Below are 18,255 nucleotides of genomic sequence, written 5' to 3' on the forward strand. Positions count from 1 at the left end.
GCCCGTGAAATGCCAGGCTGCGCCACTGGCCAACCCGAAGAAGAGATGCCCTAAGGGAGGCTCTGGCCAGTGGCTGCTTCATTCAACACATATTGTACTAGGCTCCATTCTAGCAAGCAGGAAAAGGTCTCATCCTCAGGGGTTAATATTCCCACCTGGGGACACACAGGGTCCATGAACCGTGACCTCCCTATCCAAGGTGGCACCTCTGAAGGAAGCTGTGGACTGTGCCCAGCTGGATCCTTTTGCCCTGGTCTGGACCTAAGCTCTCCTATCAGTGCCTATGTGGCTGGCTCCAAATGCTCCTGGGACCTCAGGACCTAGAGCCCCATGGCTTTCCTCTGCCCTCAGGTACCTCCCCAGGAGCTACAGGAGGGAGCCTGGTCTCCTAGGCTTGGGGAAGCCAGGGATCCCCACCCAGGATTCAAGCTGGAGCCTTCCAACTGGGGACCTCGGGCGATTTTCTGGTGCCTCCTATGAGGCACCTCAACACTTCCATCTCCAGGCCCCAGTTCTTTCTCCAGTGCCCCCACCCAGCCTCTGGTCTCCTGTACTCCAGTCACCATGGCCTGAACCAGCTGGAAGGAAGGACAATGCACTGACATTCCTGAGCACACAACCATACCCAGCCTGGCTCTCAGAGGGACCACTTTGTGTCCAATGCCCAGGGTCACTTCTGCCAACCAGGGTCTGCTTGGCCTGCCCCATGCCACCAAGGGGAGTACCAGCCCTCCCTAGGCTCAGACACCTGCCTCTCGTGTCCACCTGGCTTTCACTGTCCTCATCCCGGCACCAGAATGCCCAGGCTTTGCCCAGCACATGCCTACTGCCCAACCGGTAAGCTCTCAAGTCTCCATGCATCCCAGGCCCTCATCTTTCTCCCCAACATCTTCACCTATCTTCCTTGCTTCTTCCTTTCTTTCTTTCTTTCTTTCTTTCTTTCTTTCTTTCTTTCCTCATTTAAACTCCATGGAGAACCTAAGGATACAATGCCAGGCACTGTATTCGCACTAGGAATGCCAATGGTGAAGACCATCTGCATAGATTTCATCCTCCCCTCATCTTTGCCCCAAGCCCATCCCACCGAGTCTGTTCCCTTTCTTTTCTTCAGCTGTTGACTCACCCATGCACAATGTCCTGTCCCTTCCTTACACTCAGCCTGGGGGTCCAGGGTGAGGGCCTGGACCAGGATGATGGCAAACAGATGTCATCACCTGTGCTGGTCTGGGTCAACCATCTGGAGCAGTTTCCTGAACAACACATAGAGAACAGCTCCTCGGTGGTGTTGGGCCACTGGAAGTGGAACCAAAGTTCAGAAGATGGTGCTCCAGTGATCACAAGTGTGCTCTCTTCAAGTCTGAGTCCAGTCATCCTGAACACACTGTGCATGAGCCCACCCTCATACCATACACACACCCTCACACAATACACACACCCTCACAGAACACATACATATATGCACAAATATACTCACAGTGCACACACAAACCCACACGTGTGCACACACAGTGTCTACAGGCACACACACATGCATACACACATATCTATGCTGTCCCCAGGCAGCCTGGCAAACAAATAGGTATCCACAAAAGTTCACAGTCTCTTCCACGTCTTACATCAATTTAGGCAAATCTTCCTGCCAATTTTAGGAGTTGTAACTACTTATACTTTGCAAGTGTTTGATTCACAGGTGATGCATACATTTGTTTTCCCTGTGACTAAGGTGTGAAAGGTCTACATGCCACTTTAAAATGAGTGACCTCTTACCCCAGAATATTTACATTTCAAGTCCAAAGAACTTGGCCTGTTGTCCCCATGACTACTCATTGTATTAGTCACACACACACACACACACACACACACACACACACACACACACACGGAGGACAGCTGGTCTCTGGGGAAGCACTGTTCTGCCTTCCTGTCCCCACCACCCAGACCCTCAACCCACTCTTGCTGAAGTTGCTGATTCTTACTTTAACCCCCTCTAACTAAAGTCACACCTTTCAGTTTCTTACTCCCCCTCCTGGTCAGAAATTTTTTTTCAGCAGATGCAGCTGCTCCCTTTAACTTTTTTCCCTGTTGGGGGACTTCTCTTATTTCCCATTGCAGATGTGTATACTGGGGTGCCCCTGGCACCACAGCACAGGCCACAAGAAAATGTTGAGGTCAGCAAAGCCAGAGGAAGGCCCCCAAAACAAGGGCCACCGATGCAAGGGGGCTGTGGGGCAACCTGTGTTGGAGAGGGGGGAACCACACAGGCACATCCCACCCAGCCAGGCTGGGCAACAGGGCACTGTGGAAGGATTGGCTGGGAGAAGGCAGTTCCCAAGAGAGATGTGCTTAGTATGGATGGACTGGTTCCAGTCAGTCCCAGAGAACCCAGTGTCTGGTGCCAAGAAGGCAGCCCACTGAACCTTTTGGCTAGATTAAAGCCCCTCGCCCCTAAATAGCTTCACTGCTACCTGGAAATCCTTCCCTAGGGAGTTACCCTTCTGTAACGGGACAATAATCCTAGGGAGAGAGACTAAAGTCGTGGCCATTTCAGCTCTTCAAAAGCTCTGAGAAAGCAGGAAGGAAAAGCTCAGCACCACGGGGGCAGCAAGAGGCTGATGGGTGGGGGGCCTGGTCACTAATTGATCCAGGCATGGAGCAGATGGGTCCACAGGGATCAATGTGACCTGGGCCCTTAGCTGCCCATCTTCACTGCCTAACCCCCCTCTCCAGGAACGTGGTCCCCTCCTCCATGTCCTCCAGGGACCTTCATACCCCAAGATGCGTCAGGCCTCCGGGAAGAGGGTGACTGCTCCGTCTGTCACCCTGGTAGCTACTGCAGGTCAGTAATAGCCCAGAGTCCCACACTGGCATCGAAGAATGCCCTCCAGACAAAGAGGCCCAACAGGCCCTGGGACTGCCCTGAGCTTGCCTCCCCCCATTAGTGGGGCAGCTAAGGAGCGAGGGGGCCAGGGCCCACTACAGGATGGCAGCCCTACCTGGCCACACAGACCTGAACAGGGAAGGAAACCTGACAATTAGGTGAAGAGAGATAGGACAATGGGCACAGGCCCAGGACTTTTTTTTTTTTTTTTTTTAATAATAATAAATACATTCAAACTGAGGAAGGGTCAATATAAAATAAAAACAGCTCGGCTTAGTCCCTGCCTAAAAACATGGGAAAGTTCCTTAGAGGCAAAATTCTTTGTGCCTCCAGTTAATACCAGAGTTCTGCACATACACCTGGGGAAAAAGAGGAACAATCCTTCCTTCTATCTCCTCTTCTGAACCTTCTACAATGTGAATAGTTTTTGTAATTATTGGAGCTAGAAGGACTATGAATGTTACCTATAAACAAAATAATCAAAGAGCAGGGCTCAGGACGGCCAAATTCTACCTGAAATGTCCTACACCTACTTGGTATGGTGAAGACACGTATTTATACAATGGGGACATTCTCACTGTAGCAGTAGAAGCCACTGGAAGAACACTGTGCCTGGGATTCAGAGACTCACAGGCTCTAGGGCTGCATGGGATAGGGGTTCCCCAGGCTCCCATAAGATCTTTGGGACAAGCCCAACCCTCAAATTAGCCCTTGGCCCAACTCCCTCAGAGTAACCAGACAAAAAGAAAGCATATCATGGGTCTCTGGTCCAGAGAAAGCTCCCAACATTTGCTGAAAACACGTACCTCCAATTTCCTGAGACTGGGAAGAGTTATCCTCAAAAGAAGAGTTGCTCTACTTCATGCAGAGGCAAACTTGCTTCAAAGCAGGTGATTTTCTACTTAAAAGGTGATCATGGAGGTTTCCTCAGATGCTCTTTCTGGAGGATTGTCTCCCTGTACTCAGGAAGTTCTTCCTGAGGTCTAGCCTGCTTTCTGCTGCAGAGTGGGAGATAAGACTAGTGGCCAGACTAGTCTTCTAGAGAGCCCAGGCCCAGGAACCTGGCAGGCCGCTGGCAAGCCCGGGGGTAATGCAGAGAGTGGGTAGACTAGCTGTCAGCCCCCTTCCTCCTCACCTCACAGTGAGTGCCGCAGTACTAACCAAGTTCCTCCAGGAGAGGCTCGTCCTGCTACTGGCAGTCCTGAGTCCTGCCCTTTATCCGCTGAGCTCCGCAGTCAGTGGAGTAGACATCCAGGAATCTGTCTTTTCTGGAAGGATGCGTAAGGGTGGAGCTCCCATTGCTGTACTGGGCCCAGCACCCCTGGGTCTGAGCCTCACGCCCCGTTTTATTGCTGGGTCTTGTTTCTATCCTATACATGGATAGATCCATGTGTTCTCCTGGGAGAGAGGTCAAAAGCATTTCACACTGTGGGTCACAATAAAACTATCTGAAACAAGGGCCTGGATCCCCTCTGGTGCTGAGGCACTGGGCTCAGATCAGTCCCTGCACCCTGATCTCACCCTTCTCCCCTCTCTGTGCTGTTAGAGGTGGACAGGTATGGGGGAAATGCCCTGCTGGTTATTTCTGTCCTGCTGGGACCTCCGAACTGACGACACAAGGTCCCAGGGAGTCTCAGCCCTCATGCCCCCAGGGACAACTGTGCGCCAAGCAGTGCCCACCAGGTAATGACCCCTGTTTCTTGCCCTTAGAGTGTGAAAGAGGCAGAGAGCAAGGCTGCTTGGCTGCTACCACAGCACCCACCTGGGGAAAGGATTTCTTGTTTGGGTCAAAAACAGGCCCTGAAAATAGCTGACTCCCACACCTGACTGGCTCAGTAGAACCCGTGACTCTTGTCAAATCAGTAACCTTCTGAATTTCATTAGAAGGTTTGATCCCCATGTTGGTCATAGAAATTCCTTAAAGAAATCATCAAAAATAGTTGAGCCCCAGTGTTGTGCAACTAACATGTATCTGGATGTGCATGTGTATGTAATTACATACATCAAACGTATGCGATATGAATAGACACCTAGAGCAATTCAGAAGGTTACTAATTTTACAAACATAAAAGCAAGTGAAGCCAGGACTGGCATCCAGACCAATCAACTCCTGGGCCAACAGAACCCCCGGGCCACCCCTGGATTCATGCTGTTCCTGCTCTGCCACAGCAAGCAGTCTACCTACCTTCCACAAGACCCAGTGTGACCCCTTATGCTTCAGGCTTTTACTGCCCAGAGGGCAGTGGAGAACCCACCTTATGCCCACCTCATACTGTGGCGGCTGCCCCTGGAGCCAAGCAGCAAGATGAGTGTGGGCCTTGCCCTGCTGGGCGCTGGTGCAAAGCCGGTAAGTTAACTGCACTGCAGCCAGGAGGGCACTGGACCCAAGAAGGGCCGAGGGAGGCCCTCTGGGCAGGAAGAAAGGATGGAAAGTGAGCACAACCTTTGCTCTCCAGGAGACCCGACCACTCACCCCTGCCCTGCTGGCCACTACTGCCCTGGAGGGAATAAGACCAGTCCAGGAACCCCACAGGCCTGCCCTGAACACACCTATCTGGCTGCAGAAGGAGGCCAGAGTCTGGCAGAGTGCCTCCCTTGCCCTCCCGGGTACCACTGCCTGTCCCCAGGTGAGAGTTTGATCCTAAGCTGGATGCTGAGAGTCTCTATGGAGGAGAGTAAGAGGTTTTCAGAGGCCACATGGCCATGCCTGATGTTTTTGCCTCCAGGTCTCTGTTCCTTCAAAAGCCACCCATGTCCTCCAGGCTACTGGTGTCCAGGTGATCAGGATGCCTTTCTCTGTCCACCTGGCACCTTTCGAACAAAGCCAGGGGCATCATCCCAAGAAGACTGTGAGCTCTGTCCCCCTGGCCACTACTGCCCCCAGGCTGAGCCTCAAGATCATGCAAATGTGTTTGTGATCCCCTGCAGAGCTGGAGCTGAGTGCCCTGTAGGTGAGACTGCCTTGCCTATCTGTCCCTTCCCAGCCCATGCCCCTAACCCTGTGCCCGCACCCCTGAGGCTTAAGCCAGGTGCTCAGGCAGGTCTCACCAGCACAGGGCACATCATGCAGGCATGGTATGGCCACTTGCTTGCCCTAGCAAGCCATATACCCAGTCTCCCAGGGCCCACTCAGTCTTGGTTGGATCTGTACCACCTTGAGTCCCCCAAGACCCAGGTGCCTTGGTCCATTCTGTTTCTTTCAGGTTCTGTGGCTGAGGTCACATGCAGGGTTGGCTCCTACTGCGGGCCCCAGACAGGGGTCCCCCCACTTTGCCCTGGGGGCTATGCCTGCCCTGCTGGCTCCTCCACCTACACTGGCCCAGGGCAGCTGTGAGTACCTCCCCTGTCTGTGTATCTGGGGCTCCCCCTGTGTCTCAGCCTCTGGGCTCTCCAGAGAGGAGTAAACCCCCTGAGTCCCAAAGGATGCAGACCAAAATAGCAGAGCCCAGAGGCAAGTACTGTGTAACCCATTGCTTGGGCTTCCCAGCTAGGGTGTTCTGGTGCCCCAGTCCTCCCTCTGTCCCTGGGAAGGATGGGTGAGGGAAAAAATCCCACTGAGATGCCCTTCTTAGTTTCCAAGGTCATTCCCTGTGGGGTGGCCAGATTTAGCAAATAAAAATACAAGAAAACCCAATTAATAAAAAAAAGAAAGGAAGGAAGGAAGAAAGGAAGAAAGAAAACCCAGTTAAGTATGAATTTCGGGTAAACAATAAATAATTTTTTAGTGTAAGTACGGCCTATGCAATATGCGGTAGTACTTATTGTTTATTCATTGTTAATTGCTCATCGTTTATCTGAAATTCAAATATGACTGGATGCAGTGTATTTCACCTGGCAACCTCAATCCTGTGTCCAGAACCGACATTCCCAGCACTCCCAACTGTGTCCCCCAACCCGGAGATGATCAGATGTGGTCCACATATTCTGTTGCCCAGGGTGAGGTGGGTAGGGAACACAGGCTTGGACACTGTCCAGTGGCCTGGCCACTTAGACGAGGTTCAGCCTCCTCCAGGAAGATACCTTGACCTACTTAGGCCTCATCGGACAGTAGACCACCTCAGAGCCCCTTATCTGGGACAAATTCAGGGCCACCCCTCCCCCAGCCAGCTTAAGGCCCAAGTGTGGAGAATGTGGAGAGGGGTGGGGGACCCAGCTAGTGTGCTGAGATCAATAGCACACACAGACCCTCTCAACATGAAACTAGAGTCTGGGGGGGTCTGTGTTTCTGTGCAGCTGTGTGTTTCCCTTTTACTGCCCCGTGGGCAGTGCCCATCCACGTGCGTGCCCTGGGGGCTCTGAGGCCCTGAATGGGACTGGCCTTAGGGTCTCCAAGGAGACTTGCTGCTGCCTCTGTGAAGCAGGCACCTACTGCAGCCAGGCCCTGGATTCCCAGACCTGTCAGCCCTGTCCGCCTGGATTCACCTGCCACCAGGGTGAGTTTGGGAAGCCTGGGTGTGAGCAGGAGAGGGGGGCTGGGGCCTTGGAATTGGACAGAGCCCAGTGAGGAGGATAGAGGTGAAAAGTAGGGAGGACCCACAGAGCCGCTAGGAGCATGCAGGGGAACAGGCCTATAGTTTTTCTCAGCTAGGCCAGCCACCTGATTGAGAAAAGCCCAACTGTATGGCGGGGGTGGGGGGGTGGGGAGGGAGGAAACACAGGTGAAAGGAGAGTCAGAGAAATTAGGTGCCACACCTGTCTTGATGTTATGTTTAAAAGACCTAAAAATTATTGACTGTGCATCATATCATACAATGAGCATGTTGGAGCCTGTCCTGGGAAACAGGACAAACTACAGCCTGGTGTATAAGCAATGCTGGATATGCAGCTCTGTGTCTACTGAGAAAGATGGAAGTGTGTTGTGTAGTGCCCAAAAGGCCAAGGGTATTGTTGCTTGAGGGGTGGGAGGGTAAATACAAGAAAGCACAGAGATTCTACTATCTCACAATCTAGATTCTTCCCTGATCAGTATTTGCTTTGCTATCTCCCCTCCCACTCCCTTCCCCACTTGAATCCTACCGGCAAGTTCATTCTTCCCTCAGACTCTGCCATTTCCCAGTCTGTACCTCAGCTAGAGTCCATGGCTCAGAATTTCCCCCTCTATATCCCTCCAGGAACAGAGAGTTACCACAGCCACCCCTGCCCAGTGGGGCACTACTGTCCCACCGGGACTCACAGCCCCAGGCCCTGCCCATTGGGAACATTTAGAAACAGCAGCCAGGCAGGGGCAGCTGGAGAGTGCCTGCCATGCCCTGCAGGCACCTTCAGTGCCCAGCCTGGCCAGGCTGGCTGCCTCCCCTGCGGGAGCTCTGCTTTCTCTCCACCAGGTGAGTCTCCATTTATGCTCTCCCCCGAAAACTGGTTAATCACCCTTGTCTCCAGATATGGCCTCCAAATACACCATTTCTCCTGTCCTCTGAAGTTTTGAGGATGAAGAGTGTAAGGTTTCAGAAAACCTCACTGCCACCAAATTTAATTGTTTTATGAAAGCTGCAGTATGGGAGAGAATGGGTGACCCCATGACTCCCACAGCACAGGCATAGTGTGTGTGCGTAGATAAAATGAGTTTGTGCCTTGACTTCAACAAGCAAATGAGTGAATGTGAGGAAACAAGCTCAGAGATGTCCAGCAACTTGCCCCAGATGACTCGACTAACGGAGGAGCCAGAAGCTTGCACTGAGACAGCAGGAGATGTTCTGATGCTGCAGCAAGCTCTTTTTTTTTTTTTTAAAGATTTTATTTATTTGACAGAGAGAGAAATCACAAATAGGCAGAGAGGCAGGCAGAGAGAGAGGGGAGGAAGCAGGCTCCCTGCAGAGCAGAGAGTCCGACGTGAGGCTCGATCCCAGGACCCTGAGCCGAAGGCAGAGGCTTTAACCACTGAGCCACCCAGGCGCCCCTGCAGCAAGCTCTTAAAGGTGGCAGCAGCCACACCCAGTTCTCTCACACCCACCCCCGGCTCAGAACCTGTGCAGCAGGATTAGGCACAGAGACATAAAACCAGGACTCAGCTGTGGTCACTGGTTCCTTGTTGATCCCCTTCACCTCGCTTCATTTCAGAGGTGGTCTCCTCCTGGTTTTTGCTGTGCGAACCACTTGTGCGTGGTCCACAGAGCAAGCAGGAAAAGTAACCAACAGCAGGCGATTTAAGTTGTTCAAATCATAGGTATGTAGCCTCAATGGGGGCTCCCTCCAGTCCTGCTCCCTGATGAGGGCTGACCCCAGATCTCCAATGATAAGAGCACCCACTGTGTATGCCCTCTACTGTTGCAAGTGCCGCCTAATATCCATCCTAGTGATCCACCGACTCTCTGAAATAGTCACAGTTACTATCATCCTTGCTTTAGAAACACACCAACTAAAGTGCAGAGAGTTTAAATAACTTGTCCATGGTCAGAGAGTTAGTGGCAGAACCAGGATTTGAACCCAGTCTAGCTGACTTCAACATTCCTGCTCTTAACCACCATGCCATGCCACCTTCAAATGGTGTGATTTGAGGTTTCCAGGGATTCTATCATCATTTCTTGTATCTGCTTTAAGGCATTCTATCTCTTAGGTGACCAAGCTCTGAATCCAGTGACCAACCTTCACCCCAGAACTTGGAGATTGGGAGCTGAATGAAGCAGGTCCCAATGGTTGTGTTATCTAAATTGCATTTCACTGGCTTGTACATAACAGCCTGGTACAGCCAGTTGCTTTAGTTATTGAGAAATACATTTTAACCGTTTTATCTTGGAATGATCATGAGAGAATTAGAGCTATACCTTCTATGGGCATGTGATAATAATTTTTGTGGTGAGATGACCCTTAGGTCACACTAATTAAATTTTTTTCAGGCTGAAATTATTGCAAGCATTCTCTGTCACATAGAACCTTGGGGCTATATTAGTCTTCTTGGGCTGCATGACAAAAATACACAGACTTGATGGCTTAAACAATAAAATTCTATTTTCTCATAGTTTTGGAGACTAGAAGTCCAACATTAAGGAGTTGAAGGATTTGGCTTCTTTTGAGATCACTCTCCTTTGCTTTCAGATGACTGCCCTCTTTCTGTCCTCATAAGGGCTTTCCTCTGTGTGCAGGCATCCCTGGTATCTCTCTCATGTGTCCAAATTTCTTCTTACAATACACCAGTCAGATTGGATTGGGGCCATCCTAATGGCCTCATTTTAATTTAATCACATTTTTAAAGGCCTCATCCCCAAATACAGTTGCATTCTGAGGTAGTGGGAGTTCAGACTTCAACATAAGAATTTGGGGGGATAAATATGAGGCCGTAACCTAGGCCTTGATCACCTCTAGGTCAAATTTTGAAATAAGCCAACATTTTCTTCAGGCTTGTGTTCGGATTAGCCTTTTCAACTTCTACAAGAAGTCTCACTCCAGTTAATATAGTCTCGTATTTTATTTTCTAAAAGTTTGGCTGATTTATAGCATAAGGTATGAGTTAAGGGTCAAAATTCATTTTTCCCAAACAGATATCCAGTCAGCATGGCACCTTTATTGAAAGATCACTCATGTTTGTCATTAATCAAACATCTCAGTGAATCTTTATGTTTATGAATCTCTATTCTGTCCATTGAATTTTTTTCCTATCCTTGTAGTAATCATTGTGTGTGTTTTTTTTTAAGATTTTAGTTATTTGCCAGAGAGAGAGAGTACACACAAGCAGGCAGAGAGGCAGGCAGAGGCAGAGAGAGAAGCAGGGTCCCTGCCGAGCAAGGAGCCTGATGCGGGACTCGATTCCAGGACCCCAGGATCATGACCTGAGCCGAAGGCAGCGGCTTAACCAACTGAGCCACCCAGGTGTCCCCTAATCACCATAGTTTTATAATAACCTTAATATCAATAGTCTATGTCTTCCAACTTTGTTCTTTTTAAGATTGTGTTAGCTCTTGTGGTCCTTGATTTCTATACAATCAGATAATATCCACAAAGATACTTGCTGGAATTTTTTTGGATTACTTAGAAACAACAAACCCTTTTGGAGAGAAATGGCATCTTTATTATATTGAGTCTTCTAGTCCTTAAACATGGCTTAACTTTCCTTTTATTTACGTCTTCTTTACTCTTACAAGATTTTTGTCTTATTTTTATTTCTGGGTAGAGCCCTTATATACATCTTGTTAGCTTTATTACTAGGTACAGGAATACCTTATTTTATTGTGTTTTTCTTTATTGAGTTTCATGGATACCACATTTTTTACAAATTGAAGGTTGTAGCAACCCTGCATAGAGCAAGACGAATGACGCCATATTTCCAACAGCATTTGCTTGCTTCATGTCTCTGGATCAAGTTTTGGCTAATTCTCTCAATATTTCAAACTTCTTCTTTAACACTATATTTGTCATGATCTGTGATCAGTGATTATGACCTGCTGAAAGCTCGGATTTGATTAGCATCTTTTAGCAATGAAGTATGTTTAATTAAGGCTTATACATTGTTTTTTTGGACATAATGCTATTAACACTTAATAGACTACAGTATAGTACAAACATAAATGTTATATGTACTGGGAAACAAAAAAATCCATTTGAATTGCTTTATTTATGTTTTTACATTGTTTTATTGCAATCTTTGATTTATTGCAGTGGTCTAGAATTGAACCCACAAAATCTCTAAGATACCCTCAAGTTTTAATATTTTTTGAAGTTATTGCAAATTCTGTTAGGTTTTTAAAATTTCATCTTCCAGATTATGCTGAGTGAAATAAGTCAAGCAGAGAGAGTCAATTATCATATGGTTTCACTTATTTGTGGAGCATAACAAATAGCATGGAGGACAAGGGGAGATGGAGAGGAGAAGGGAGTTGAGGGAAATTGGAAGGGGAGGTGAACCATGAGAGACTATGGACTCTGAAAAACAATCTGAGAATTTTAAAGCGGTGGGGGGTGGGAGGTTGGGGGCACCAGGTGGTGGGTATTGTAGAGGGCACGGATTGCATGGGGCACTGGGTGTGGTGCAAAAATAATGAATACTGTTATGCTGAAAAAAAAAAATTTTCATCTTCCAAAGTTTTGTTTTTCTAAAATTTCCTTTTTCAGCTTATACTTGAAACATATTTTGACAAAGCAGAGAATTCTAGCTTGATAGTTGTTTTCTTTTAGAATTTCAAAGATAAACTTCCATGGCCTCTGCCTTTTGTTATTTTTGTTGAGAAGTGTTACATAAGTCTTATATTTGCTCTTAGGAAGTAAATATCATTTTCCCCTGGTACTTTTAAGATTTCCTCATTGTCTTCAGTTTTGGGGAATATAACTATAGTTCTCTTCCTATAGTTTTCCTTTTTTTTTTTTTTTAATCTTCTTTGAGTTTCTTTAGAATTTCATCAAGTCTGTGAAATTCTTAGCCATTATGTTTTTTAAAATTTTTCTGCTCTACACCCTTCTTTCCTCTTGACTCTTCAATTACATGTTATCTCTTTTTACCATACACATGTCTCTTGCATTATTTTCTGCATTTTTCATTTTTTATTTTCTCTTTCTGAGATTCAATCTGGATAGTTTTTTCAGACCTATTTTCTTCAGTTCCATACAATCTGCTATTAAACACATCTATCAATATTTGATGTTTTGCTATTGAATCCTTCAGGCCTGGAATTTATATTAGTCTTTTATAATTCCCTGTTGAAATTTTCCTCTGATCTTGTCCTTTGATTTATCAAACATACTAATCACAGTTTAAAGTACATGGCATGTCTTAAAACTCCAATATTTGGATCTCATATGAGCCCGTAACCAGTGTCTGGGGTTTTGGTTGTTGTTGTTTTCTTTCTCCTTTGATTTCTTAAAAATTCTTGCTTTTTTTGCGTGTCTGGTTTTTGTTTTATTTATTTTGTTTGTTTTGTTTTGTTTTGTTTTTATTGAACACTACACATTGTGAGTGAAAATTGTGGAAAAATTCTGGATGTTGTTACCTTCCTCCACAAAAGAATTACTTTCTTTCTGTAGTATAAATCACCTCAGTTCATCAGGGATTCAGAAAATCAGTGCTAGGCTCCAGGTTTTGAGAAATTTAGCTTCCTTACAGTCAATCCATACTAGGTTGCAGCCCTTCAATTGTCCAACCTAAAAGTTTGTGATGTTTACCAGAGACACTTATTCTTGGTGGGCCCAATTTTTGTCCCCTTAGCCTTATAAGACATCCTGAAGCTATGCTTCAGCCTCTCAATGGCACCTTTGAAGAGGTAAATGCCTTTCAGGAAAATGTGGTGCCAAATGTGGGGCTCACCCCTCTGAATTTCCATTGCCTCCAAGATTTTTTTCACCATAAGTCTTAGTTAAGTTCTTCATGCCTTCAAATAGATGGTTTTTTTTTTTATTTTCCTGGTCTTTCTAGTTATATGTCATAGGAAGATCGACCTAAAGTAAGGTATTCTGCTATTGCCAAAGGTAAAAAAAACTTATACACACTTTTATAAACTGCCTCTTTCCCTTTTGGGATGAGATGGGGAGATTTTTAGTTCATTTATTTTAGAGGTTAGCTCACAAACACTAAACCTCCAACTATTGTTGTTAGTGCGACAAAGACACTATGAAAGATATGAAGACAAGTGCAATAGGAAGAAAGAAAAGAATATATAACAAATTGGCAGAAGCATCAAGTGCCACAAGAAAAAAAAACAAAGAAGTCTGGATGGTTCAATATAGGAAGAAATTGAAGGATCAGAGAGACTTATGGGAAGGTTGTAATTTTTTTTTTTGAGGCTTGATGCATGTTTATTTAAAACAAACAATGGAAAGTTTATCATGCCATTTGCAGCAACCCAAGCAATATTTTCTAGCCATTACAAAACATATTAAAACAAAATGTCTAGATTGCCTTTGACTTTTATGCCTCTTTCTGAAAAGCTAATTTCACAAATATGCTTGGTTTCTTTAATACAATACGGGCAACTCACATCAGAGAACAGAAACAGTAAACTGTGAACTGAGTTGAGGGGAAGTTCCTGAGGTTGAAAGAGCAGATGTGCATAAATGTAGAAATGAAAATCATTGTCAGGAAAGACATCTATTTTGTCAATTTTGGAAAAGTAAAGTGAGGAAACGAACTAATGCCTTCTATTGCCTTCAGGTACTTCCAGTGGTAGTCTCGATGCTTGAAATAGATGATTCCATCTTATCCAGAGTCTCAAAAAAAAAAAAAAAAGCCCTGTGAAGTAGATACATCATATACATTTTTGTTTGTTTGCTTCAAGTTTTTATTAAATTCTACTTAGTTAACATATGGTATAATATTGGTTTCAGGAGTAGAATTTAGTGATTCCTCACTGACATACAACAAGTGCCCTCCTTAGTACCCATGACCCATTTAGTAATCTACCCACCTCCTCTCTATAAACCCTCAGTTTGCTCTCTATAGTTAAGAGTCTCTTATGGTTTGCCTCTCCCTTATTTTCCTCCTTCCCTTGTGTTCATCTGTTTCCTTTCTTAAATTCCACATATGAGTGAAATCATATGGTATTTATCTTTCTCTGACTTATTTTGCTTAGCAAAATTTAGCTTAGCTCCATTCACATCATTGCAAATGGCAAGATTTCATTCTTTTTGATGGCTGAGTAATATTCCTGGGAAAGTTTTTATTTATTTTATTTTTTTATAATTTTATACACATTTTATTTTATTTTATTTTATTTATTATATTCAGTTAGCTGATATATAAAAAGGTTGTATTTATTTTATTTATTTATTTTTTAAATATTTTATTTATTTGACAGAGAAAGATCACAAGTAGAGAGAGAGAGAGAGAGGAGGAAGCAGGCTCCCCGCCTAGCAGAGAGCCTGATGTGGGACTCGATCCCAGGACCCCGAGACCATGACCCGAGCCGAAGGCAGAGGCTCAACCCACTGAGCCACCCAGGCAGCCCCAAAAAGGTTGTATTTAAACAGGAACTTGAAGATAAGTAAAATCTTGTTGGGTTGAGATGTTCAGGGGAAGATATTAAACAATGATTCTATTTTTTTTAATTATTTATTTTCAGCGTAACAGTATTCATTGTTTTTGCATCACACCCAGTGCTCCATGCAATCCGTGCCCTCTCCAATACCCACCACCTGGTTCCCCCAACCTCCTACCCCCCGCCCCTTCAAAACCCTAAGATTGTTTTTCAGAGTCCATAGTCTCTCATGGTTCACCTCCCCTCCCAATTTCCCTCAACTCCCTTCTCCTCTCTAACTCCCCTTGTCCTCCATGCTATTTGTTATGCTCCACAAATAAGTGAAAACGTATGATAATCGACTCTCTCTGCTTGACTTATTTCACTCAGCATAATCTCTTCCAGTCCCATCCACATTGCTACAAAAGTTGGGTATTCATCCTTTCTGATGGAGGCATGATACTCCATAGTGTATATGGACCACATCTTCCTTATCCTTTCATCTGTTGAAGGGCATCTTGGTTCTTTCCACAGTTTGGCAACCGTGGCCATTGCTGCTATAAACATTGGGGTACAGATGGCCCTTCTTTTCACTCCATCTGTATCTTTGGGGTAAATACCCAGTAGTGCAATGGCAGGGTCATAGGGAAGCTCTATTTTTAATTTCTTGAGGAATCTCCACACTGTTCTCCTAAGTGGCTGCACCAACTTGCATTCCCACCAACAGTGTAAGAGGGTTCCCCTTTCTCCACATCCCCTCCAACACATGTTGTTTCCTGTCTTGCTAATTTTGGCCATTCTAACTGGTGTAAGGTGGTATCTCAATGTGGTTTTAATTTGAATCTCCCTGATGGCTAGTGATGATGAACATTTTTTCATGTGTCTGATAGCCATTTGTATATCTTCATTGGAGAAGTGTCTGTTCATATCTTCTGCCCATTTTTTGATATGATTATCTGTTTTGTGTGTGTTGAGTTTGAGGAGTTCTTTATAGATCCTGGATATCAACCTTTTGTCTGTACTGTCATATGCAAATATCTTCTCCCATTCTGTGGGTTGCCTCTTTGTTTTCTTGACTGTTTCCTTTGCTGTGCAGAAGCTTTTGATTTTGATGGTCCCAAAAGTTTGATTTTGATGGTCCCAAAAGCTTTTGTTTCCTTTGCCTTTGGAGACATATCTTGAAAGAAGTTGCTGTGGTTGATATCGAAGAGGTTACTGCCTATATTCTCCTCTAGGATGATTCTTTTAATATAGATCTAAGATTATTTCTACAGTCATGTATGCCAGACCAAGAGTTCAGACCTTTGTTCAAAGTATTATTTAACAACATAATACTTTTTCAAAATATTTCACATTTAGGAAATTAATGTGAAAAAATGTAAAAGCAGAGTGGTACAGATCGAACAAAGGTTGAGTTCTAAAATCCCCAAGGCTCCCCTGTGTAACCACAGGCTTACAGAGTGCTTTGGACAATGAGATATGGAAGACTCCCAGGGTCTCAGCAGAGACCTGGTCTAGATAAGCCAAAGAATTTATTGGAGTTCAGGATATTACAGAGGGCTTCACCATCTAGAACCTGACTCATGAAAATGCTATGTGTCATTTCAGTATTGAGTAATTACCTTTCTTCTCCACAGCAGAAATAATTATTCTTCTTGTTAATGGTCCCTAAATTCATTTGGGGAAAGAATATGACCATATTAGCAAAAGATGTCAACTCTCAATCTATTCAACAAGCTCTGCTGAGTTCTTTTGGTTACTATGTACCATACATGTAAGTGATTATCTGCAGGAGCAGACAAGGGCTAAACTTTAATGACTTTTTTATTTTCCCTGAGCAGATGAAAGTTCCAACAGGGGCGAACAAACTGGAATTGCAGTGAATCCTAGTCAACTACAAGGCCCCAATCTCTACCTCTCCCCCAGCTGGCTCTCCTAGAAGAACAATCACCTAGACTCTGTTAGTCTCCCAAATAAAATCTGAACCTTCCCCCACTCATCACCTTCTTCTCTGCTGAGAATCCCTGTTCTCTTGGCTCTGCCATCCAGTCCAGACCATCCTTTAAGCTCCTTGAGAGGCCTTTAGTCTCTGTAGCTCTCTCTATTTTCTAGAGATGGAGGTCTGTGCCAGTCCTTCAGAAATGGTCCCCCATGGCTTTGTGGGATGGAGAATAGGAACAACACTTTCCATTCCATAACGTGTCAAGTGCTTTCAACTACATCCATAATTCTCAGCCACAGCTACACATTAAAGCCCTCAAGAGACTTAAAAAGTAGGTGTTCTGGCTTCACCTCAGAAGTTTCTATATAATTTACCTAGAGAGTACTTGAACATCAACATTTTTTAAAAGCTTCTCAGATGAATCTAATGCAAAGTCAGGGTTGAGAATCATTGACTCAAAAGATCTCATTCAGTCCCCACAAAGACTTCTAAGGTCAGTACTTTGGTAAATGTGAGTATCTGGTCTCCCCATCTAGATCACAAACTCCCTTTGGACAGGGACAGAGAGTTTACCCATGTCTCTGGCTCACTATTAGGTGTGTGTGATGGGCTATGGGACTCCTCTATCCCCAGGTGCCTCCAACTGCACATGTCGGGGCCTGAACAGGGTCTTCCAGAAGTCAGATGGTTCCTGCATCTGCCAGGCAGGACATGAGTCCTATAGCAGAAGTGGCCTGGAAAGTGAGGAGAGCAACGGTGATGAAGACTGTCAGCCCCAGGTAACACCTTGGCCTCAAGAAAGGAAAGCTTGAAGACTGAGGAGAGATAGCATGCCAGCCACTTTTTATTGGCTGTCTGGTTAATGTTCAGTCCATTGTGCTGGGTGGATTACCTCCTATACAAATGAGAAGACCTCAGAAGGATCATATGGCAAGACACATTTCTCCTTATCAGAGACCAACAGATCTTCAGCATTCAATAAAAAGGATCCAGTGTCCCCAAAACTAAACCTACCAAACATCTCCCTCAGTCAGCAAACTTGTTTTCTATTACTTATGTGGGTCCCCTCTATCCTCAGCCTAATCCCAGTCTTAGGACACTGACTAAGTGACCTCGCAGAAGAGACTGTTTCTCCAGAGGCCCCACTGTGTCTCTGAAATTTTCTTTGATGCAGAGAGTGCTCCAATCCTTGGCCTACAGGGGGTACCAGAGCCAGGACTCTTCTCTTACACCTCCCACAGGTGGTAGAGCGATGCTGGGCTGGAGAAGTTCGCCTGGCTGCCACCCACAAGTGTGTGACCCCACAACTGCATGACTGCTCTTCCTTCTGTCACCCAGTGGGTGGAGAGCTCAGTGCTGAACTGCGCATGTGAGTAATGAAAAGCTGCTGAAAACAAAATCAATCCACCATCACCTGAAAGGTCCTGACTGTCCCCAGAGAGCCCATCTGGAAAAGTTGGGCAGGACCCAGCCCTGATGGGAGACTGAGCCAAATACAAGCTCCTTCCAGAAGCTTCCCTGTTAGCATTTCCCAAGATGGAGAGCTAGGCTAACAACAGCCA

The 18,255-nt window shown here is 45.6% G+C and overlaps 1 protein-coding gene across 1 annotated transcript in view; it reads left to right on the forward strand.

The window, feature by feature from the left end:
- The first annotated feature begins 172 nt into the window (after positions 1-172).
- Positions 173-18,255, forward strand: part of LOC125096132 (uncharacterized) — a 49,868-nt gene continuing 31,785 nt past the window's right edge. Inside the window, exons 1-12 of the mRNA XM_047722820.1 lie at positions 173-351; positions 669-837; positions 2,728-2,836; positions 4,425-4,561; positions 5,100-5,225; positions 5,335-5,505; positions 5,605-5,829; positions 6,082-6,208; positions 7,112-7,311; positions 7,990-8,202; positions 17,327-17,472; positions 17,935-18,062. Coding sequence (XP_047578776.1) covers positions 331-351; positions 669-837; positions 2,728-2,836; positions 4,425-4,561; positions 5,100-5,225; positions 5,335-5,505; positions 5,605-5,829; positions 6,082-6,208; positions 7,112-7,311; positions 7,990-8,202; positions 17,327-17,472; positions 17,935-18,062 — 1,772 coding nt within the window. The 5' untranslated portion in view covers positions 173-330. The remainder of the gene's footprint in view (positions 352-668; positions 838-2,727; positions 2,837-4,424; positions 4,562-5,099; positions 5,226-5,334; positions 5,506-5,604; positions 5,830-6,081; positions 6,209-7,111; positions 7,312-7,989; positions 8,203-17,326; positions 17,473-17,934; positions 18,063-18,255) is intronic.

Source organism: Lutra lutra, chromosome 3 (genome assembly GCF_902655055.1).
Source record: "Lutra lutra chromosome 3, mLutLut1.2, whole genome shotgun sequence".
Classification (NCBI taxonomy): Eukaryota; Metazoa; Chordata; class Mammalia; order Carnivora; family Mustelidae; genus Lutra; species Lutra lutra.